Source organism: Bacillus rossius, chromosome 11 (genome assembly GCF_032445375.1).
Source record: "Bacillus rossius redtenbacheri isolate Brsri chromosome 11, Brsri_v3, whole genome shotgun sequence".
Taxonomy (NCBI): Eukaryota; Metazoa; Arthropoda; class Insecta; order Phasmatodea; family Bacillidae; genus Bacillus; species Bacillus rossius.
This window is the reverse complement of record NC_086338.1, coordinates 37,915,055-37,931,899: the sequence shown is the minus strand read 5'-3', so window position 1 is coordinate 37,931,899 and position 16,845 is coordinate 37,915,055. Positions and strand designations below refer to the sequence as shown.

At 36.5% G+C, this 16,845-nt stretch overlaps 1 protein-coding gene across 1 annotated transcript in view; it reads left to right on the top strand.

Annotated features, from left to right (window-relative positions):
* The window catches only part of LOC134536822 (E3 ubiquitin-protein ligase MARCHF6), a 34,330-nt gene extending 27,295 nt beyond the window's left edge, over positions 1-7,035 (top strand). The window contains exon 7 of the mRNA XM_063376810.1: positions 630-7,035. Within this exon, the coding sequence (XP_063232880.1) occupies positions 630-1,715 (1,086 nt within the window). The 3' untranslated portion in view covers positions 1,716-7,035. The remainder of the gene's footprint in view (positions 1-629) is intronic.
* Positions 7,036-16,845: the final 9,810 nt, after the last annotated feature.

Here is a 16,845-nt window from a genome sequence, read left to right as displayed (position 1 = left end):
ACGCAATTTTTTTTACAAATTTTCTATTTATAACTTTTGTGGGTTTTTAAAATATTTAGTGGCTGAGCACGCTAATAGCTGTGTGAATTTACATTATGGTCTGTGCTGGCATGTGGCCAGCTCTGGGCTTGCATAGCTTCAACTAATTTCAATGTGGGATCGTTATTAAGAGCTTGTAATTGTTTTTGCTTATTGGTCGCTTTCAAACTTTTCTTACATCGATCCTTACAACTGTGCATGTTGTGTTTTATTTATTAACACTTACACTTGGCCACCTTATGATGCACTGTAAGTACGCAGCACCCTTTATTTCGTCATTCTCTGTTTAATAACATACCCGCTCACTTTGTTAAATTCATGTATCATACTCGCCATCTTACCTCTGCATCACCGCCAACTTCACAGTATGCCACAGAGGTATTGGGAATTGGTATCGGAAAAAGCTACAGTACATATACTCATGTGACACAGAAATTGGACATCCCCCCCACCTTCAACAAATGACTAGATCTGTCCGGCTCCACGTCTTAAATGGTAATGACTATGATGTCGATGAGACATTAAGTCCAAATTAATTGATTCACGTTATGGTAAAAACAGCAGTATTGCTGATGCCACGTGTGACACAGGTGATCCTGCCGGCGCTACTGGAGCAGTCGCACACGCGCACCTGGCTGAAGGGACTGGTGCGAACGTGGTGCCGTGCCGTGTCCTGGCTCCTGGACCTGCGCTCCTACCTGCTGGGCGACGCCGAGGGAGAGGGGGAGCCGCCGCGCCACGACCCCGCCGACAACCACGCGGCGGGCGGCCTGGGCGCCGCCCACCAGGCCCTGCTCCAGCGCGAGGGCCCGACCGGCTTCCAGCCGTACGAGCGGCCGCGCTGGTTCCCTGCGCGCCTGGCCGGCCTGCTGTGCGCGGTGTGCGTGACGCTGCTGCTGGCCAGCCTGGCGGCCCTCACGCTGCCCGTGTGGCTGGGGCGGCGCGTCATGGCGCCGTGGCTGGGGCCGGCCGGCGGCCGTGTGCACGAGCTGTACACGGCGGCCTGCGGCACGTACCTGTGCTGGCTGGCGGCGCGCGCGGCGGCGCTGGTGCTGGGCTGGCTGCCGCAGGGCCGAGCCGCCGTGGTGGCGCGCCTGCGGCAGTGGTGCGTGCTGGGGGCCCGGTCTGCCGTGGCCTGCGCGCTCCTGCTGGGCGTGGTGCCGCTGCTGTTCGGCCTGCTGCTGGAGCTGGTGGTGGTGGTGCCCCTGCGTGTGCCTCTCGACCAGACCCCGGTGCTGTTCGTGTGGCAGGACTGGGCGCTGGGCGTGCTCTACACCAAGATAGCGTGCGCCGTCACCATGATGGGGCCCGACTGGGCCCTGCGCCGCTCCATCGAGCGCACCTATCGCGACGGCATCCGCAACATGGACCTGAGGTTCGTGCTGTGCGAGCTGGCGGCCCCCGTGGTGACGTGCCTGGGGTCGGCGCTGGCCGTGCCGTACGCCGTGGCCCACGGCGTCGTCCCGCTGCTCGTCACCAGCCCGCACCTGTGCAACCTCATTGCCCGTCGCCTCTACCCCTTCCTCCTGCTCATCCTGCTGGTGGGCGGCGTGGTCAGCCTGCAGGTGCGCCAGTTCCACAAGCTCTACGAACACATCAAGAACGACAAGTACCTGGTGGGACGCAGGCTCGTCAACTACGACCATCGTCGCCCGAGGTCCTCCATCCAGCACTGACGCGCGTCTCGTCTCGTCGACTGTACCCTGCGTATTGGCTTGGAGTAACATCTCAGTTTGCCCTTTTTGCGTAAATCAGTGTTAAGCTAGAAGCTTTGCAATTTCATTTGTACAATTGTAGGTTAAATGGAGATAATTATTGGTTATAGTGTATGTAGTTCTGTAAATAGTAGAATTGTACAGTCATAGTTTATCAATTTTCCGTTTTAGATAAAATTCAAGGTGTTTGAATCATCCATTTCATTGGGTTGGTTAGTTAAAAGTACGTTTTTTAGTACTGTAAAATAGTTATATATATTATTTTTTTTTTTTTTACTTTAATGTGACCGAATTTCTTAATGACTGTGATGTGACCACATATTCATATTAAGGATTCATATTAAAGTGTGACCAGTACAATGCAACTGTTGTTGGAAATGTAAATATGGGAATGTTTAAATGATAGCATTTCTTAACTTCAGCTGAAATATTTTGGTATTTGCTTGAGTTTTAAGTTGAATACACACAGGTAGAAATGTTCTTGTTTGTGTACTTTTATTTTAGATTTTCTCTAATTATAGTGGTTACTTAATTATAGTTTTCATGACACCAATAAACTTAATCTACCAGAGAGATTTGATGAATATGTAGTGATTTTTGTGTACAAATATTTTTGAATTACATTATACAGTTCCAAAATGACTTTTGATTATTAAAATTGGAACTGAGAAGTATATACTACTGCTTTCACTAATTCAAACAATTTTGAATATAATATTAAAATTGTATTTTAAAGTGTTAATGATAATTTTCAAAATTAATAAATTATAAAATTGTTAAAATCTTAATTTACTGATAAGTATGTGTACACAATTTAAGTAGCTATTAAAAAAAAAACTTTCTTTGCTTTAAATTCTGTAAGTTTTATTTCATCATATACAAACCTTTGTTGTATAATTTTGTTTAAGGTAACATTAAGGGACATCTGCAAATCATTAACATATTTTGCTGCCCCAAAATTATCCAGTAAATATCTGGCAATTCAAACACTGTATAATGGTTTGGGGTGGATGCATGGGCTAGATGGAGGGATATATCTCCCCTCCCCCAAAATTGTAAGTAATCTTAAAAAAAATTGATCATAACCACCAATAAAAGGAAAGAATTTGAGAGCAAACAGCAGGCAAAGAGGTTCTATCCGCCTCTCCGAAATGAAATTCTGCGGATGCTCCCGACAATGGATTCTAAACATGCTCATCTTTGTTCTGAAACAGTTGGCAAAAAAAAATTGGCTGGAAAATGCATACCACAGATTGTGGTAAAGCATGTATTAAGTCTATCAAATATGGAAATTCATGTGTTAGGTTTTTTCTTTTTTCATAATCTTGTTTGCTGAATTTAATTAAGATTATGATTTTGCGCAAAACACGTGGTGTATGATAAGATGTTATTAAAGACAAAACAATTCTACTAATGATGAACATCACTGGTTTGAACCGGAATTATTATTTTTTTTTTTCCATTTATATTGAAATGGTTAGTTTTTTTGTGTGTGTGTTCTGTCTCTTTGAAACTATCTCTGACTGTGTTAATATTATACATATATTTTGATATTTCTGTACATGGTAAGCAAAAATAGTCTTTACTTTTAAATACTAACCAGTGCATTCGGTTCACCTGAAATGTTTTTAAGTAAATGGAGGATCTTGGAAAGATATACTTGTTACAGTTAACTTCTTGCACATTCTGTAAATATTGATGCAGTAGTTGTTTCCTGTGAGTTTAAACTCTTTCTAAACATGGATTGTGTTGTAAAATTAGAATTTGTAATTTATTATTACACCCATTATTTGGCATGGTAAATATATAAATATCCAAACAATTTCTCACAGTGTAAATGAATTGGTACGTACTGTGCTGGAAGATAAGTCATTTGAATCATTTTGAATGATGCAGAAGCCATGAGATAATGTCATGGAAAATGAACACTATAAGTTGGGAATTTAACTTGAAAATATAATTTTAGTTAGAGCTGGGAGAGAACATAGTTTTTCTCAAAAACCGGGAATGTATATTTCCCGAAACAGACGGGAAATTACTTTTTCATGTTTTCCGATTTTACTCTGGTAGTAGAAACGCTTGACTATGAATATGTCACACCATGTATCTTTTTAAGCATACCTTTGAGTACTTTATATGTTCTGGACAAGACAACGGTAAAGTTGAATACCATACACAACAATTGCGCGAAAAATAAATATTCTGGACACCACAAGTTGCAAGTGTGATTTGGATAGGGCTGGGCCGATGCCGATTCCGATTCTTAAGTATCGGCCGATATTCAGAGTATCGGCATCGGCAGCATCTGTAAAATAATTGCCGATACTTCGTGCCGATACCTCAGTCCAAGTTCTTAAACTGTGTAACAGCAAATTCTCTCTAGTACGTCCCTCTTGTTAACGTACAATCCAGTATAACGTATAAAGCCACCGGTCTTGAAACACCATGCAAATTAATAGGCATAATAAATATATAACGTACGTTTTTCAAAGCCCTGGACTGTAATTTCTCGTTAATACGTATATTTTTGCCGATATTATTTATACAAAATATTAAACATTTTCTCATTTCATTCACAATTATATAGCTTTGTTTAACAACAGGTCTTGTGGAAATTGTTTACAGACGTTTTCTTTATTTCGTTGAGTAAAATGGCAGGTGCAGTGCTGGTAACCGTGCGGATAGAAATTTCATTCGTATAAAAAAATTTCCGTTTTTTGTGTGATTGGTGTAGCAACATATCATTTATGCGGAATAATCAAGAGTTATAAATAAAAAACGCTCAACTTTTTCAACTAGGAAAAAAACTATTCGATAATATTTATCCTACAAAATGCGTATTTTCGCGTTTGAATTTGTAGCAATGGATATTGGCCGATGGCGGCCATATCTGGCTAGGTACATAAAACGTGGATTATACGATGGCCAACGACTACTAATGCGTTTATGTTACCGTTTGTTTTCTGTTTCGAAGACCTAACCCATAATTTGTTTGTAAACATCATTTCAAATTAACATCTTTCGCAATTGTACACAATTGTAATACGTATACAACATTTATTTAACAGCTCTAGTGGCACACAGTTTCCGACGTTAGTGAACATTTTGTGACGTTTCGTGAAGCTTGTTTAATGGCAACGTGACGACGTGGATAACTAGTTTATATTTTTATATTTAGTGTATGACGGCAGCATATGTAGTTAGGCCTAACCGTAGAAGTTATGAGTACCCAAAAGCGTGTGGGTATCAGCATTGCAAAGTTATGAAAGACATTTCTCAAAGGAAAGTTCAAACAAACATTCTTGACTATATGAAAAAAACTGTAGGTACTGTATGTTGAACAGTTGAACATTATTTTATAATTGGGTTTGCATATGTCCAGCTATTAGGGGAAAAAGTACACACAAAATGCAAATCCTGCCAATTATTTCTCATGGACTGGTACTGTTCCAATGCATGCCAGTGCATTTGGCATGTCTAATTCAACTGTAACAAAAGGTCGTGCAGGATTTCAATTTTTGGTAAATATGTAGTGTACGGATTATCGTCAAAAAAATTTTTAAAAATCTGAAATAACTTTCATTATATGCTCTTTTACGTCCTCTTTTCATTACAGCCTGCGGAGATAGGAAATACCAAATACTTAATATGAAATTAAAAAATACTTTATAAGTAAAATATCCTTTCATAACACAAACATTTCTTTGGTTAGTATCGGCATCGAGTATCGGCAGTATCGGCCCATAAGAATCGCTATCGGTGGAATCGGTGAAAAGTGGTATCGGCCCAGCCCTAGATTTGGATAGGTTTAAAATAATGGAACTGAAAGAAAAGATACAAAAGATAACTAATTTTTTTTACTTATTTAAGTGGAAGTCTGGCTTTCTCTTTTGTTCAATGATGGGGGCGACTTAAATGCTGCCCCTTAAAAGGGCAGCCCTTCAGGATTTTTCTGGCAATGGTTTGTTTGTACAGCGACTGGAAGGGCAGCCCATCCAATTTCTGAAAACATGTTTTTTTTAAGCGTTTAAATAATCCTGAAAACTTGCCCCTTGGAAAGGCAGCCCATCAGGATTTTTCTGACAGTAGTATTTTTGAAAGGTTGTCTGAATTGTTGCCCCTTGGATGGGCAGCCCTTCAGGATTTTTCTGACAGTGGTTAGTTTGTTAAGTGACCTAACCTAACCAAGGGCTGCCCTTCCAAGGGGCAATTCAGACAACCTTTCAAAAACACCACTGTCAGAAAAATCCTGATGGGCCGCCCCTTCAAGGGGCAAGTTTTCAGGATTATTTAAACACTTAAAGAAACATGTTTTCAGAAATTGGATGGGCTGCCCTTCCAGTCGCTGTACAAACAAACCATTGCCAGAAAAATCCTGAAGGGCTGCATTCCAAGGGGCAACAATTCAGCTCCTCCCAATGACTTGGTGTATTTACTTTTCTCTAAAACACACATTGTGTTAATTCACTTTGGAGTTGACGAATCATTACTGCAAATGACTCTAGCTAATCAAGTTGCTGCTTTCATTCCTCAGTACCATTTGTACGTTGTAGAAGACTTTGTAGCATGCTCTATAACCTTAAGTGATGCATGGAACAACTGAAACCAGTGGCTCATTTGTAATCAATATTTCCAGAGATACTCTATTAACTGGACAAAGTTTTGGGTGAACCATGTTCATGGCTTTGTTATATTTTTATGAAGATATAAATTAATTTATGTCCATTTGCAGAAAATTTTTTTTTTTCAATAATGATAATCCATTTCTATTGGTATCACATATTGTTCCAGAATGAATTGTCAGTATTGGTTTCAAATGTTTGGTTTGATTTAGGAATTTTTCAAATAGGATGTAGAAGTCATATTTTCATGATATGTGAGTTGCTCTTGTTTTGTGTTAGAAATTCAGTGGAACTCTTTTTACATCCCTAATCTTGCAATTGTCTGTGCTTTTACACCACAGTTCATTGGTCCCATGTCATGCTCTTACTATTTGAATGTCTCTCTCTCTCTCTCTCTCTCTTTCTCTCACTTGCCTTACGCATTTTCTCCTGGTCCCATGATAACTTTGAAAAATGAGTTCTGCTGCTTAGTTCTCATATTTTGCTTACCTTCACAAAGTAGTTCAGAATTCACATCATTATAAATGCATATGAATGTTTTGTTGAATGATAAAAAGAGCCTGTTTATAAGTGATGTATAAAACAATTTGTAACTAGTGCAAAAAAAAAACTTCCCATCCGAAAGCACTGTTCAAAATAAATGTTTCGCAACTACCAAATTATAGTTGATCTAGTGTTTTTAATTCATGCTATCCTATTCATCTCCTGTGGTTTTATTTGTAAATATTTGGTTAGAGCAGGTTGGCAACACTAAAAATTAATGGGCTGAACTGGCTATTGTATCAGAATTTAATAGTTTTTTTTGGTACTTAGTGTGAACTCTTGTATGAACTGTGTTGTGAGTTGACTTTGTGGCACTTGTACCGGGACACAGTTTAAATCACCCGCGCCACAGCTTTTTACAGTTAGCACCATGTTGGAACACTGCAAGGGTTGGCATCCATAAACCGTGAGAGTGGCATCCCTGCAGTGAGAAACCAAAAAACAGGCTTCGTTTTCATCAGCATGATGGCGGTAGGTCGCAATGGTGCAGGCTGATGCTATCGTGTAATTTATGTTGCATCGTCGGTTAAAACCATCTCTATACAGTCCTCATATGTTCATCATCATTAACAAGTTTATTTCATACAAATGTAACTTAAAAATTTTTCATGTATAAAAAATTGCAGAATTTGAAGGAATATGTGGGGATAAGATTTTGTGGTACACCAATCCCTCACTTAGCACAACTAATGCATTTTTAAATTTTGTATTCTGAAGCATTAGGGTCCATATGTTCCACCATATGTACGGAAATATTTACATAAAATTAATGCACAGAATAACGCTTAAAAAGTACATGGTGTGACATATTCATAGTTAAGCATTTCACCGAGTACTTTCGACATTCTGGACAAGACAACAGTACCGGCGAATATCATATGCCACAGTTGCGCGAAAAACAAATATTCTGGACGCCACAAGAAGCACAGACAGACTGAACAGAAAATTGTCAATAATACGTACTGAAACAGAACTTAAAGTTTAATTAATTCATGAAATTAAAGCTGTGTCTAGACAAAACTCTATTTAAAATAATACAATTAATTTTAAGTACAAAATTTAATGTATTTCAAATTGTAGTTTATAAGAAATTGTACGAACAAAGTAGACTGTAAAAAAAATTTGTTGGCTGATTGAATATGTGCCTCTGGCTGATTGAACATGTGTTTTTATATGTAAAAGATTCTAGTTCTAGCAAACTACCTGCATATTTAAACGAATATAGACAAAATTTATGTTTTGTATGAGTAAATCTTTTCCAAACAAAAATTAAATATTTTATTAAAAAATTGTTTAGCTATTCAAATTACACTATTTTGATGAACTCTCTCTTAAACATTGCATTTTGTACCATTTTCAATTGATTACATTTAAAAAAAAAGTAGGTATGCTGATGATGCATAAGTATATATAAGTTTACAGTATAGCTCAAGTATAAATAGTAATATCAGTTCTATGTTAATCACCATGCACTTATCAGTCTCACCGAACTTACAGTATGCCCTGATAGGTGGTGTAATTTTTCAAAATGACTTGTCAGTGCCCCACTTTATTACAATCCGATCACAAACAAGTCACTTAACACTTAATAAGCATAGTAGTTTCATGTCTCACTAGATGGCTAGAGCAGTATTGTACTGACATCCTGTGGTGCAGCAAAATCTAGTAATTCGTATTAACAACTGTTCTATTCTGAGTCAATATTTAATTTAAGCACACCCATGAAAATTGCTTAAGAAAAATGTAAATATATGCTCACAAAGTATATAAATTATATAAAAAAAAAAAAATAGGGCAGCCTGAAAGCATTTTCAAGTACGTATGTATTGTAATTTATAATAAATGAGGGATGTCATCCTGAAGTTAACAGAGGTCTGTTAAAGAGGATATACACACTCAATTTGCTGGTTGAGTGAAGTCATGCACGGCTGCAAAAGTGGTACGAAGCAAAAACCTACAGTCAAAGGCGCACCCAGGAATTTTTTTCGGGGGGTGTTTGGAATTTTATGAACACTGGTTTCATGAATAAAGCGGTGGGGGGGGGTCTGGGGGTCCTCCCCCAGGAAAATTTGATTTTCTAGGTGTAAAATGGTGCTGTTTAAGCAGTTTTTGTATCTAATTATTGAATGAATTGCTGGTAGCAGTATGAGTGATTTTTAGTGTGGTACTAAATTTCACATTTTCAGGGGTGTTTAACCCCCCCCCCCCCCCCTTCCCGGGTGCACCTCTGCCTACAGTTTATACCAAAATAGTAGTAAATTTAATATGCTGCATTTTTACGATAAAATAATTTGTAATAAATTGGTTTAAAACAGATGCGGTTGAACAATAACAATAAATTAGCGAGCATATTTGTGGTTTAAAAGTGATTCATTAAGAGATGTGCACAGTAGAACAAATTTAATTAATTTTTATTATCCATGCAGTTTGGGACAGAAAATAACGACATTCCTTGAATTTCAAACATTAAGAGATACATTTTTTTTTATAATTTGAATTAAGTTTTCGTTAAATGCTACTTAATTCCATGATATAACTTGCATCTTGGAGGTGCTATGTAGTGTATTAACTTATATTTTTGTGTTTTATGGTGTATTCATATGCTTTAAAGTGTAATTTAGGTTTTATGGCAATCCACCAAATAATCTTGGCCCTAGTCATTGAGCGCTGCTTCTGAAGCCATGTTTCTGGCAAGTAATTTGATATATAAAATATGATACGTAAATCCTCCTTGCACTTTTCTTTACGCTCTGATGACTTCATCTCCTCGATTTAACCGACTGGTGTAAAGGAGTTTCACTTATAAATGTGACCATAAACCCAACATTTCTCTTCTTTTGGAATGATTACAACGAATGCAAATAAGTCATAGAATACTGTCCACATACATATATAATTCAAATATACATTAATTTTGTTTTAAACATAGGCAGTGAATTTTTTCTTTGTTCAACAAATACAATAAACTCTCAAATAAAAAGTACTATCCAAGTTAGTTACAACTGCAGGAACATCTAACAAAACATAATACCTCATGAACAAAAAAAAATTAATAATGAACATGCACATTAACACAACTTTAAAAATTACTTACGTACTAAGATTGCCTTTTAGATTTACCTCAAAAAGGATTTTTCTATTTCATTACAAGTTAAGAGTAAGTACAGTAAAGATATCAATTGAATAGAAAACTATTTCTTAATGTATGTAGTTTGAAATCTGAACACACAAAAAAATTACAGTAAAAGCTCTTTAATTGACACGTTCACATTTGAATGGGAATACCAAAGAGTAATTAATAAATAATCTTCGAAGTTAGTGTACATTTTAAACACAGGTCTACTAAAGCATACAAAATCACACTGTTAAAATATGGTATTTCTTCCGTTTATACTTTTAGAAGGGCATATACAATATTAATCACCACCAAAGAAAGCATAAACATTTCAGTCATCCAAATTTTTTTTAGATCGTGGCCAGTGATAATTTCATCATCAGTAGCCAGTTGCAAGTAAATAAGTGTTTAATATTATTAAAATTATAATTTATTTATTAGCAACATGTAAATTTTACCCAAACCGGAATTATTTTCTATCTCATGTCGAAAAAGTTTCATTTTCATCACTGTAAATTATATTTTAGTGGCCAAGTTTATTTTCCATGTCTTGCAATAATTAAAGCACAATTTATGAATATAAAGACATCATATGGTGTAAAAACATAATCGTAAATGTTGAGTTTTGCCTGACCAACTTCGTCTGAGGCAATGAATGTGTTTTAGGCCTTCGTACACCACTGAGCAAGAACCCTTTTTTGACACAACTTTGTAATGGAATGAAATTTTTTTAAATACATTTGTATTTCATCAAGAGCACCATCTGATAATATTAATTGCTTATTTCTAAGCAGTGGTAATTGAAAGACATCTTGTGTGCCCATTTCTTAAAACAATTTTTTATATCTTTTAAAATTTTTAATAATTGCTCCTTTGAGCATAGCACATAATTTTATGAAATGCCTTGTTATTAATTTTATATTATCTCCTGTGAAATAATAATTGGTAGTTTTGCCAGGATAACAACTGTGAAAAAAAAACTGTCAATAGATATTAATTTATAAACTTAAAAAAGTTAAATTTAAAAAATATATATATAAATTATTATAATTAAAGCTGGTATAACAAATAAATTATTTAATGTTAACAAGCTGGGAAATACATTTACTCCATACTGCAATCCTAGCGTGAGACTACGAGTCGTTCTAAACCACTGCGACTGGGTTTTAAATTTATTAATTTTTCACTTAATTTTTTTAAAAAATATACTGGGCTATGTAAATTAAGGGTAACACCAACATTATTGTGTTACCAGTAAATTTTTTATTTTAAATTATTGTTCATGCCATTTCTTTCATTTTTGACAAGATTTCAAAAGGCTGAACTCCCCAAAAAATCTGAACGCGAGCAACTGCATCTGTGCCGGATTAGAGAACGTGCTAAAATAAATAATTCCAAATTAAAGAGCATCCACTCTAACATAAATGTGACATTGCAAATATAATACTGAAATTAACACTTTTCTTATAAGTTTAAAACTGTCTTGAAAAAACTAAAACATCCAACACCTTACTAAGTTGAATCATGTTGCCATCCAACATATTTAGAAAAACAATTTACATATTACAATTAAATTTATATTACAATAAAATACTGAAACACTTCCTGTTTTACATACCCTAATTTCTATTTTATTTGGTGAAGAATTCTGACGGTATTGATTTTTCTGATAGACTGTTACTTTCCATGAATTTTTGCTAGTTAACATAGATTAATTCCAGCTGACTTTTACTCTTTTTTGCGGTAAACACTTTCCAGGAATTTATAACATTAACTCAGTACTTTCATTCAAATGGGTTTAAGATAACATGATTAATTTCAATGTATACTATATCACATAGGTAAAATTTATTTTAATACTATGAAAAAGTAATCTCTTCTATCACAAAATATTTTAACTGATCATAGCCAAACTCTTAACCCATGCTGTTCTTTTATTTTATGCTTTATAATAATTAATTTTAATTGAAAATTTTAATATAATTAACATAACTGGTTATGGTTGAATAATTTATTCTGTGCGTCAATTACAAAAAACTTTGTCAACCAAATACTAAAAATACATGAAGTACCATGTGCTCCTATACCTAGAACAAATGTCACAGATAATACCTGAATGGTTATGACACTTATGACACGCCGAAAAATGTATCGAATTAGCACTTCAATCTATTAACATGTTGATCGTAGGAACAAGAGTAACTAAATTGTCATAAAATCTTATTCATTAAATGGGAATATATTTCCTAGGATTTTCTAGTATGTTTGGTAAAACCCACTTAATGAGTTTTCTGACAAATGGTTTAAACATTTGTGCACGTGACCTGAAATTTCACACAATTTAATCCTTCAAGAATTTTTCTAGTTGAGAAGACTAAATTTCTGAGTTTCTTGAGAAACTTAACAGTACTTCACTACGTACATTCCTAATGCTTGACCGAAACAGCTTGAATGTTTGTCTAGACTTGATCTTGACTCAACTTTATGGGAAAATTTATTACTTTCACCTCGGCTTGTATTGATTTACTAAGACTTCATTTGTAATTTCAACTTTATTTAAAGAAAAGAACTGACAATATCACAAGTAGTCACGTGCTGAAACTGATAGATGACACACACATTTTGTGCCATTGCGACGTTCAAATGGTTATACCAACTTTCTTGGGTAGCAAAACGTAACACTGCACATTTGAAAAGTATAACACCCCCACGGATCAAAAGTGAGGTTGACAGATTTATAGAAGAATGTGACTTTCTTAATACTTGAGGTAAAAATTTATTTCAGCATACATTTTTCAAACTACAGTTCAAAAGAGGGTGTCAACATTCGTTTAAATTATGAAACAAGGGATTACACATCTTATGAGTTATGAATCTTACTAGATATTATTAGAAATTTGGTCACTAAAATTCAAGTAATCTACTCGTTAATTTAACATAATTACAAATGCACACTGATTTCACTCCTAGAAACAGAAATACTTAAAAAAAAAAATTAACACACCCCACACTGTCTTTATAAGATGTGCTGTACACTGGACATATTTTGCCAAGGTTTATGGTGAAAGCTTGCTTAGAAATTTAGAAGTTTGAAACATCTTCAAAAACTTCTCATGAGGGTTTTGTCGTAGTATGCTAACAGAATTTTTATAAAGAATAGCCAGCGTCTAACACTGGATCTATGTTTAATTTTTTTCTAACCCCGTACGTCCATTTTCTACAACTAAAAAAAAATATAAATAAATAAAATTAAAAAATCTGTCTCTTCTAACATCATCTATATTATATACAATAATATATCATGTTATCACAGATTTAGATTTTTTCTACAGACGCAATTGACATAAATTGACAAGTGCATAGTTTTGTACTTAGAAACCAAGCTCTTGAAAGAGCTATCTAAAGATGGCAATATTTGGCTGGCTTCCACCCGAAACTAAGGTGTGTGAGCGGTCCCAGCAACATTGCTATCTCAACACAATTCAAAACATTTTCAGGGGTCAAATTCCATGCTACATTCCCAAACATAAGCTTAGATTTTGGTTGTTTCTCAATGGTTCTTGTTTGATATTACACAAGGTAACTCCGAAATTCCCAGGGCATATTTATTTCCACAAGTTTTCAATATCCTTCTTCTGGTGTTATAAGTTATAACCAACTATGCCTTGAATATGGGCTACTGTTTTTTTTTAAAAAGTTATCTTTCAATTTATGTAAACTATGTATTCCATCTTCCATTACTGATTCAGCCCACATACCTATAACAAATTCTAACAAAGGTAATTATTGTGAAACCACAATTTAAAAATACATATAACTATTTGGCCTCATCTTGAAGCATTATCACAATAATTATTACGATAACCAAAACAATCTCAAGAAGAGCCAAAAAACGTAGTTACACAGTTACACGATGTTGTAAACTATAAATAAAAATTGGAAGCAGCGGTACATTTAATCAGTGTAGTCTCCTTAGCACTACTAACCAGTTTTAGTACATCATCTTTAATATTAAAAAAAATTGTATTTTCTTAATACTGTTGAAACTGTTTTGTTGTCAAGTCATTACAGTTCAAATAGGAATTTGAAATAAAAATTCTAAGAGATAATGTATATGCTGCTGTGATAGTCAAGTGTATTAACTTTTTCCAATGAATTTTTCTTTTAGTATAAAGATTTTAATTTACTACAGTTAAAAAAATAAAAAAAAACACAGCGCTATCTCAAAAACATGAAGTTTTCCTAAAGCAAATACACAGACTAGCCAAACCAGGCATTTGTATTCTATTAATGAGCAACACCTACTTTATAAACATTATTCAATACAGTATTACAGTAGAGTCTCGCTAATCCGGACCCCGATAGTCCGGACATCTAAAAAAACAGACAGATCCTAAAAAAAAAAAATGATGAAAAAGAATGTTGTGACAAAGGAAAATAAGAAATTACATTTCTAAGAGAGGGTCCTCTTGCCATCAGTTGCCGGGAGTTTTACAGCTAGTTTTCCGAGAAGTGACTCACTCTATACCTGCGAGTTGTTTTGATTTGTTCCCTTCAGTCGATGGTTACTCGTGCTGGTGATAGGTGCTCGTGACAGTTATTTTTATTCAGTGCAAGTGTTGTATTGTGTGCACTTATTAAGAGCAACGTAATGGCTACTAAACGTAAGAAAGTGACTGCAACAATGGAGCAAAAACACCAAGCCTTATTTCGTATTGATGTGGGTGAATCATTAACTAGAATCGCACAAGATTTAGGAGTGGGAAAACAAACTCTTTCTGATTGGAAAAAAAAAAACGGAAAGAAATTGAAGATTTTTGTGCCAAAATGGTGAGTAAGGACAGTCTGGGTAACAGAAGCATGTTAAAAAAAATAATTAAACTTTAGATGAGGCTATGTACATTTGGTTTTGCCAACGTGAACAAGGCGTTCCGCTGTCGGGCGTAACATTACAAGCGTTTACGCTCAAACTGAACGAAAATTTAAATATAAATAATACAATACATTAAATTTACAATTAATTTACAAGTTACATACATATGTACTTAGTTTCTTAAGTACTTTATAATAAAACACAGTTGATTTTTAAGCATAATGATTTTTTTCTTTAGCCTATAAAACTTGTTTTTGATACATTTTAAAGTTGATTACGGTTAATCCAGATTAGTGAGACTCTACTACTCATTTTACAAAGTTCCCAGAGTGTACATTTTCCTGCTTAATTCTTTCAAGATGCTTTCTCGCGCATGATATGAGCACAGTATTTCTACCTGGCAGTCGGGCCTTGCATGCTATATTGACAGTCAATTACCCTTATTGTAATTAGTTTGTTTCCACTGCACATGACTGCCAACTATTCTGAGATTTATTTTGGAATGCAAGATGGAAAAGAAAAAATTTCATGCTTTCTAGGCACGTAGAAATCATACATGCATAGACAAGATTTTATCGTTTTATTTTTAGAATTTTTTTTTATCTATTAAGATAGTGTATTATTCAAATATGTATGTATACATGTGTGCATGTGTGTGTGTAAATATATAACCAAGTTGACTAATACATTATGCACTCAAACAATAAAATTAGTGGTAATAATCATGTCAAGGTTAGAACTATTTGAAATAAAAATAAACAGCCAAGTGTTTGTGTAACTGAAAAATTATCCAAAGCCAGAATGTAAAAATGAGTTACTAATAAGAATAATAAGAGATGAAAGCTCAATGCAAAATAAAATTTTCCAATCCATTTAAATGATACACTTTGGTTCAAACATTATGTCAAATAAATTAAGTTAACTTTTTTTTTTAATTTTTGTTATATACGTGAACTTCTGTTAAAAGTGCTGATTAATTTCATGATATTAGTTTCATTTAAGTGCTTTAGGGTGATATTTCAGTTTTATTTAATTCACCATATAATCTTGTCTATATGTATATGCAAAATGAATATACCTATAATCGTAAATTTTAAAAATAAAATCAAAACATCAGATGGTTACAAAATGTTAAATTGTTAAAATAATTTAGTCAAGTCTCTATAAACACACGTCATTTGATCCTTTAAAAAACATTTTCCTAGTCTGACGATAGAAATTGAGTTGCTTGTTAAAATGTGACCTGGACGAGAGCTCCCTCAGCGGGGCAGGCGAGGACGCCCGGGCCGCGCTACTGGACGAGAGCTCCCTCAGGGGGGCAGGCGAGGACGCCCGGGCCGCGCTACTGGACGAGAGCTCCCTCAGGGGGGCAGGCGAGGACGCCCGGGCCGCGCTACTGGACGAGAGCTCCCTCAGGGGGGCAGGCGAGGACGCCCGGGCCGCGCTACTGGACGAGAGCTCCCTCAGGGGGGCAGGCGAGGACGCCCGGGCCGCGCTACTGGACGAGAGCTCCCTCAGGGGGGCAGGCGAGGACGCCCGGGCCGCGCTACTGGACGAGAGCTCCCTCAGGGGGGCAGGCGAGGACGCCCGGGCCGCGCTACTGGACGAGAGCTCCCTCAGGGGGGCAGGCGAGGACGCCCGGGCCGCGCTACTGGACGAGAGCTCCCTCAGGGGGGCAGGCGAGGACGCCCGGGCCGCGCTACTGGACGAGAGCTCCCTCAGGGGGGCAGGCGAGGACGCCCGGGCCGCGCTACTGGACGAGAGCTCCCTCAGGGGGGCAGGCGAGGACGCCCGGGCCGCGCTACTGGACGAGAGCTCCCTCAGGGGGGCAGGCGAGGACGCCCGGGCCGCGCTACTGGACGAGAGCTCCCTCAGGGGGGCAGGCGAGGACGCCCGGGCCGCGCTACTGGACGAGAGCTCCCTCAGGGGGGCAGGCGA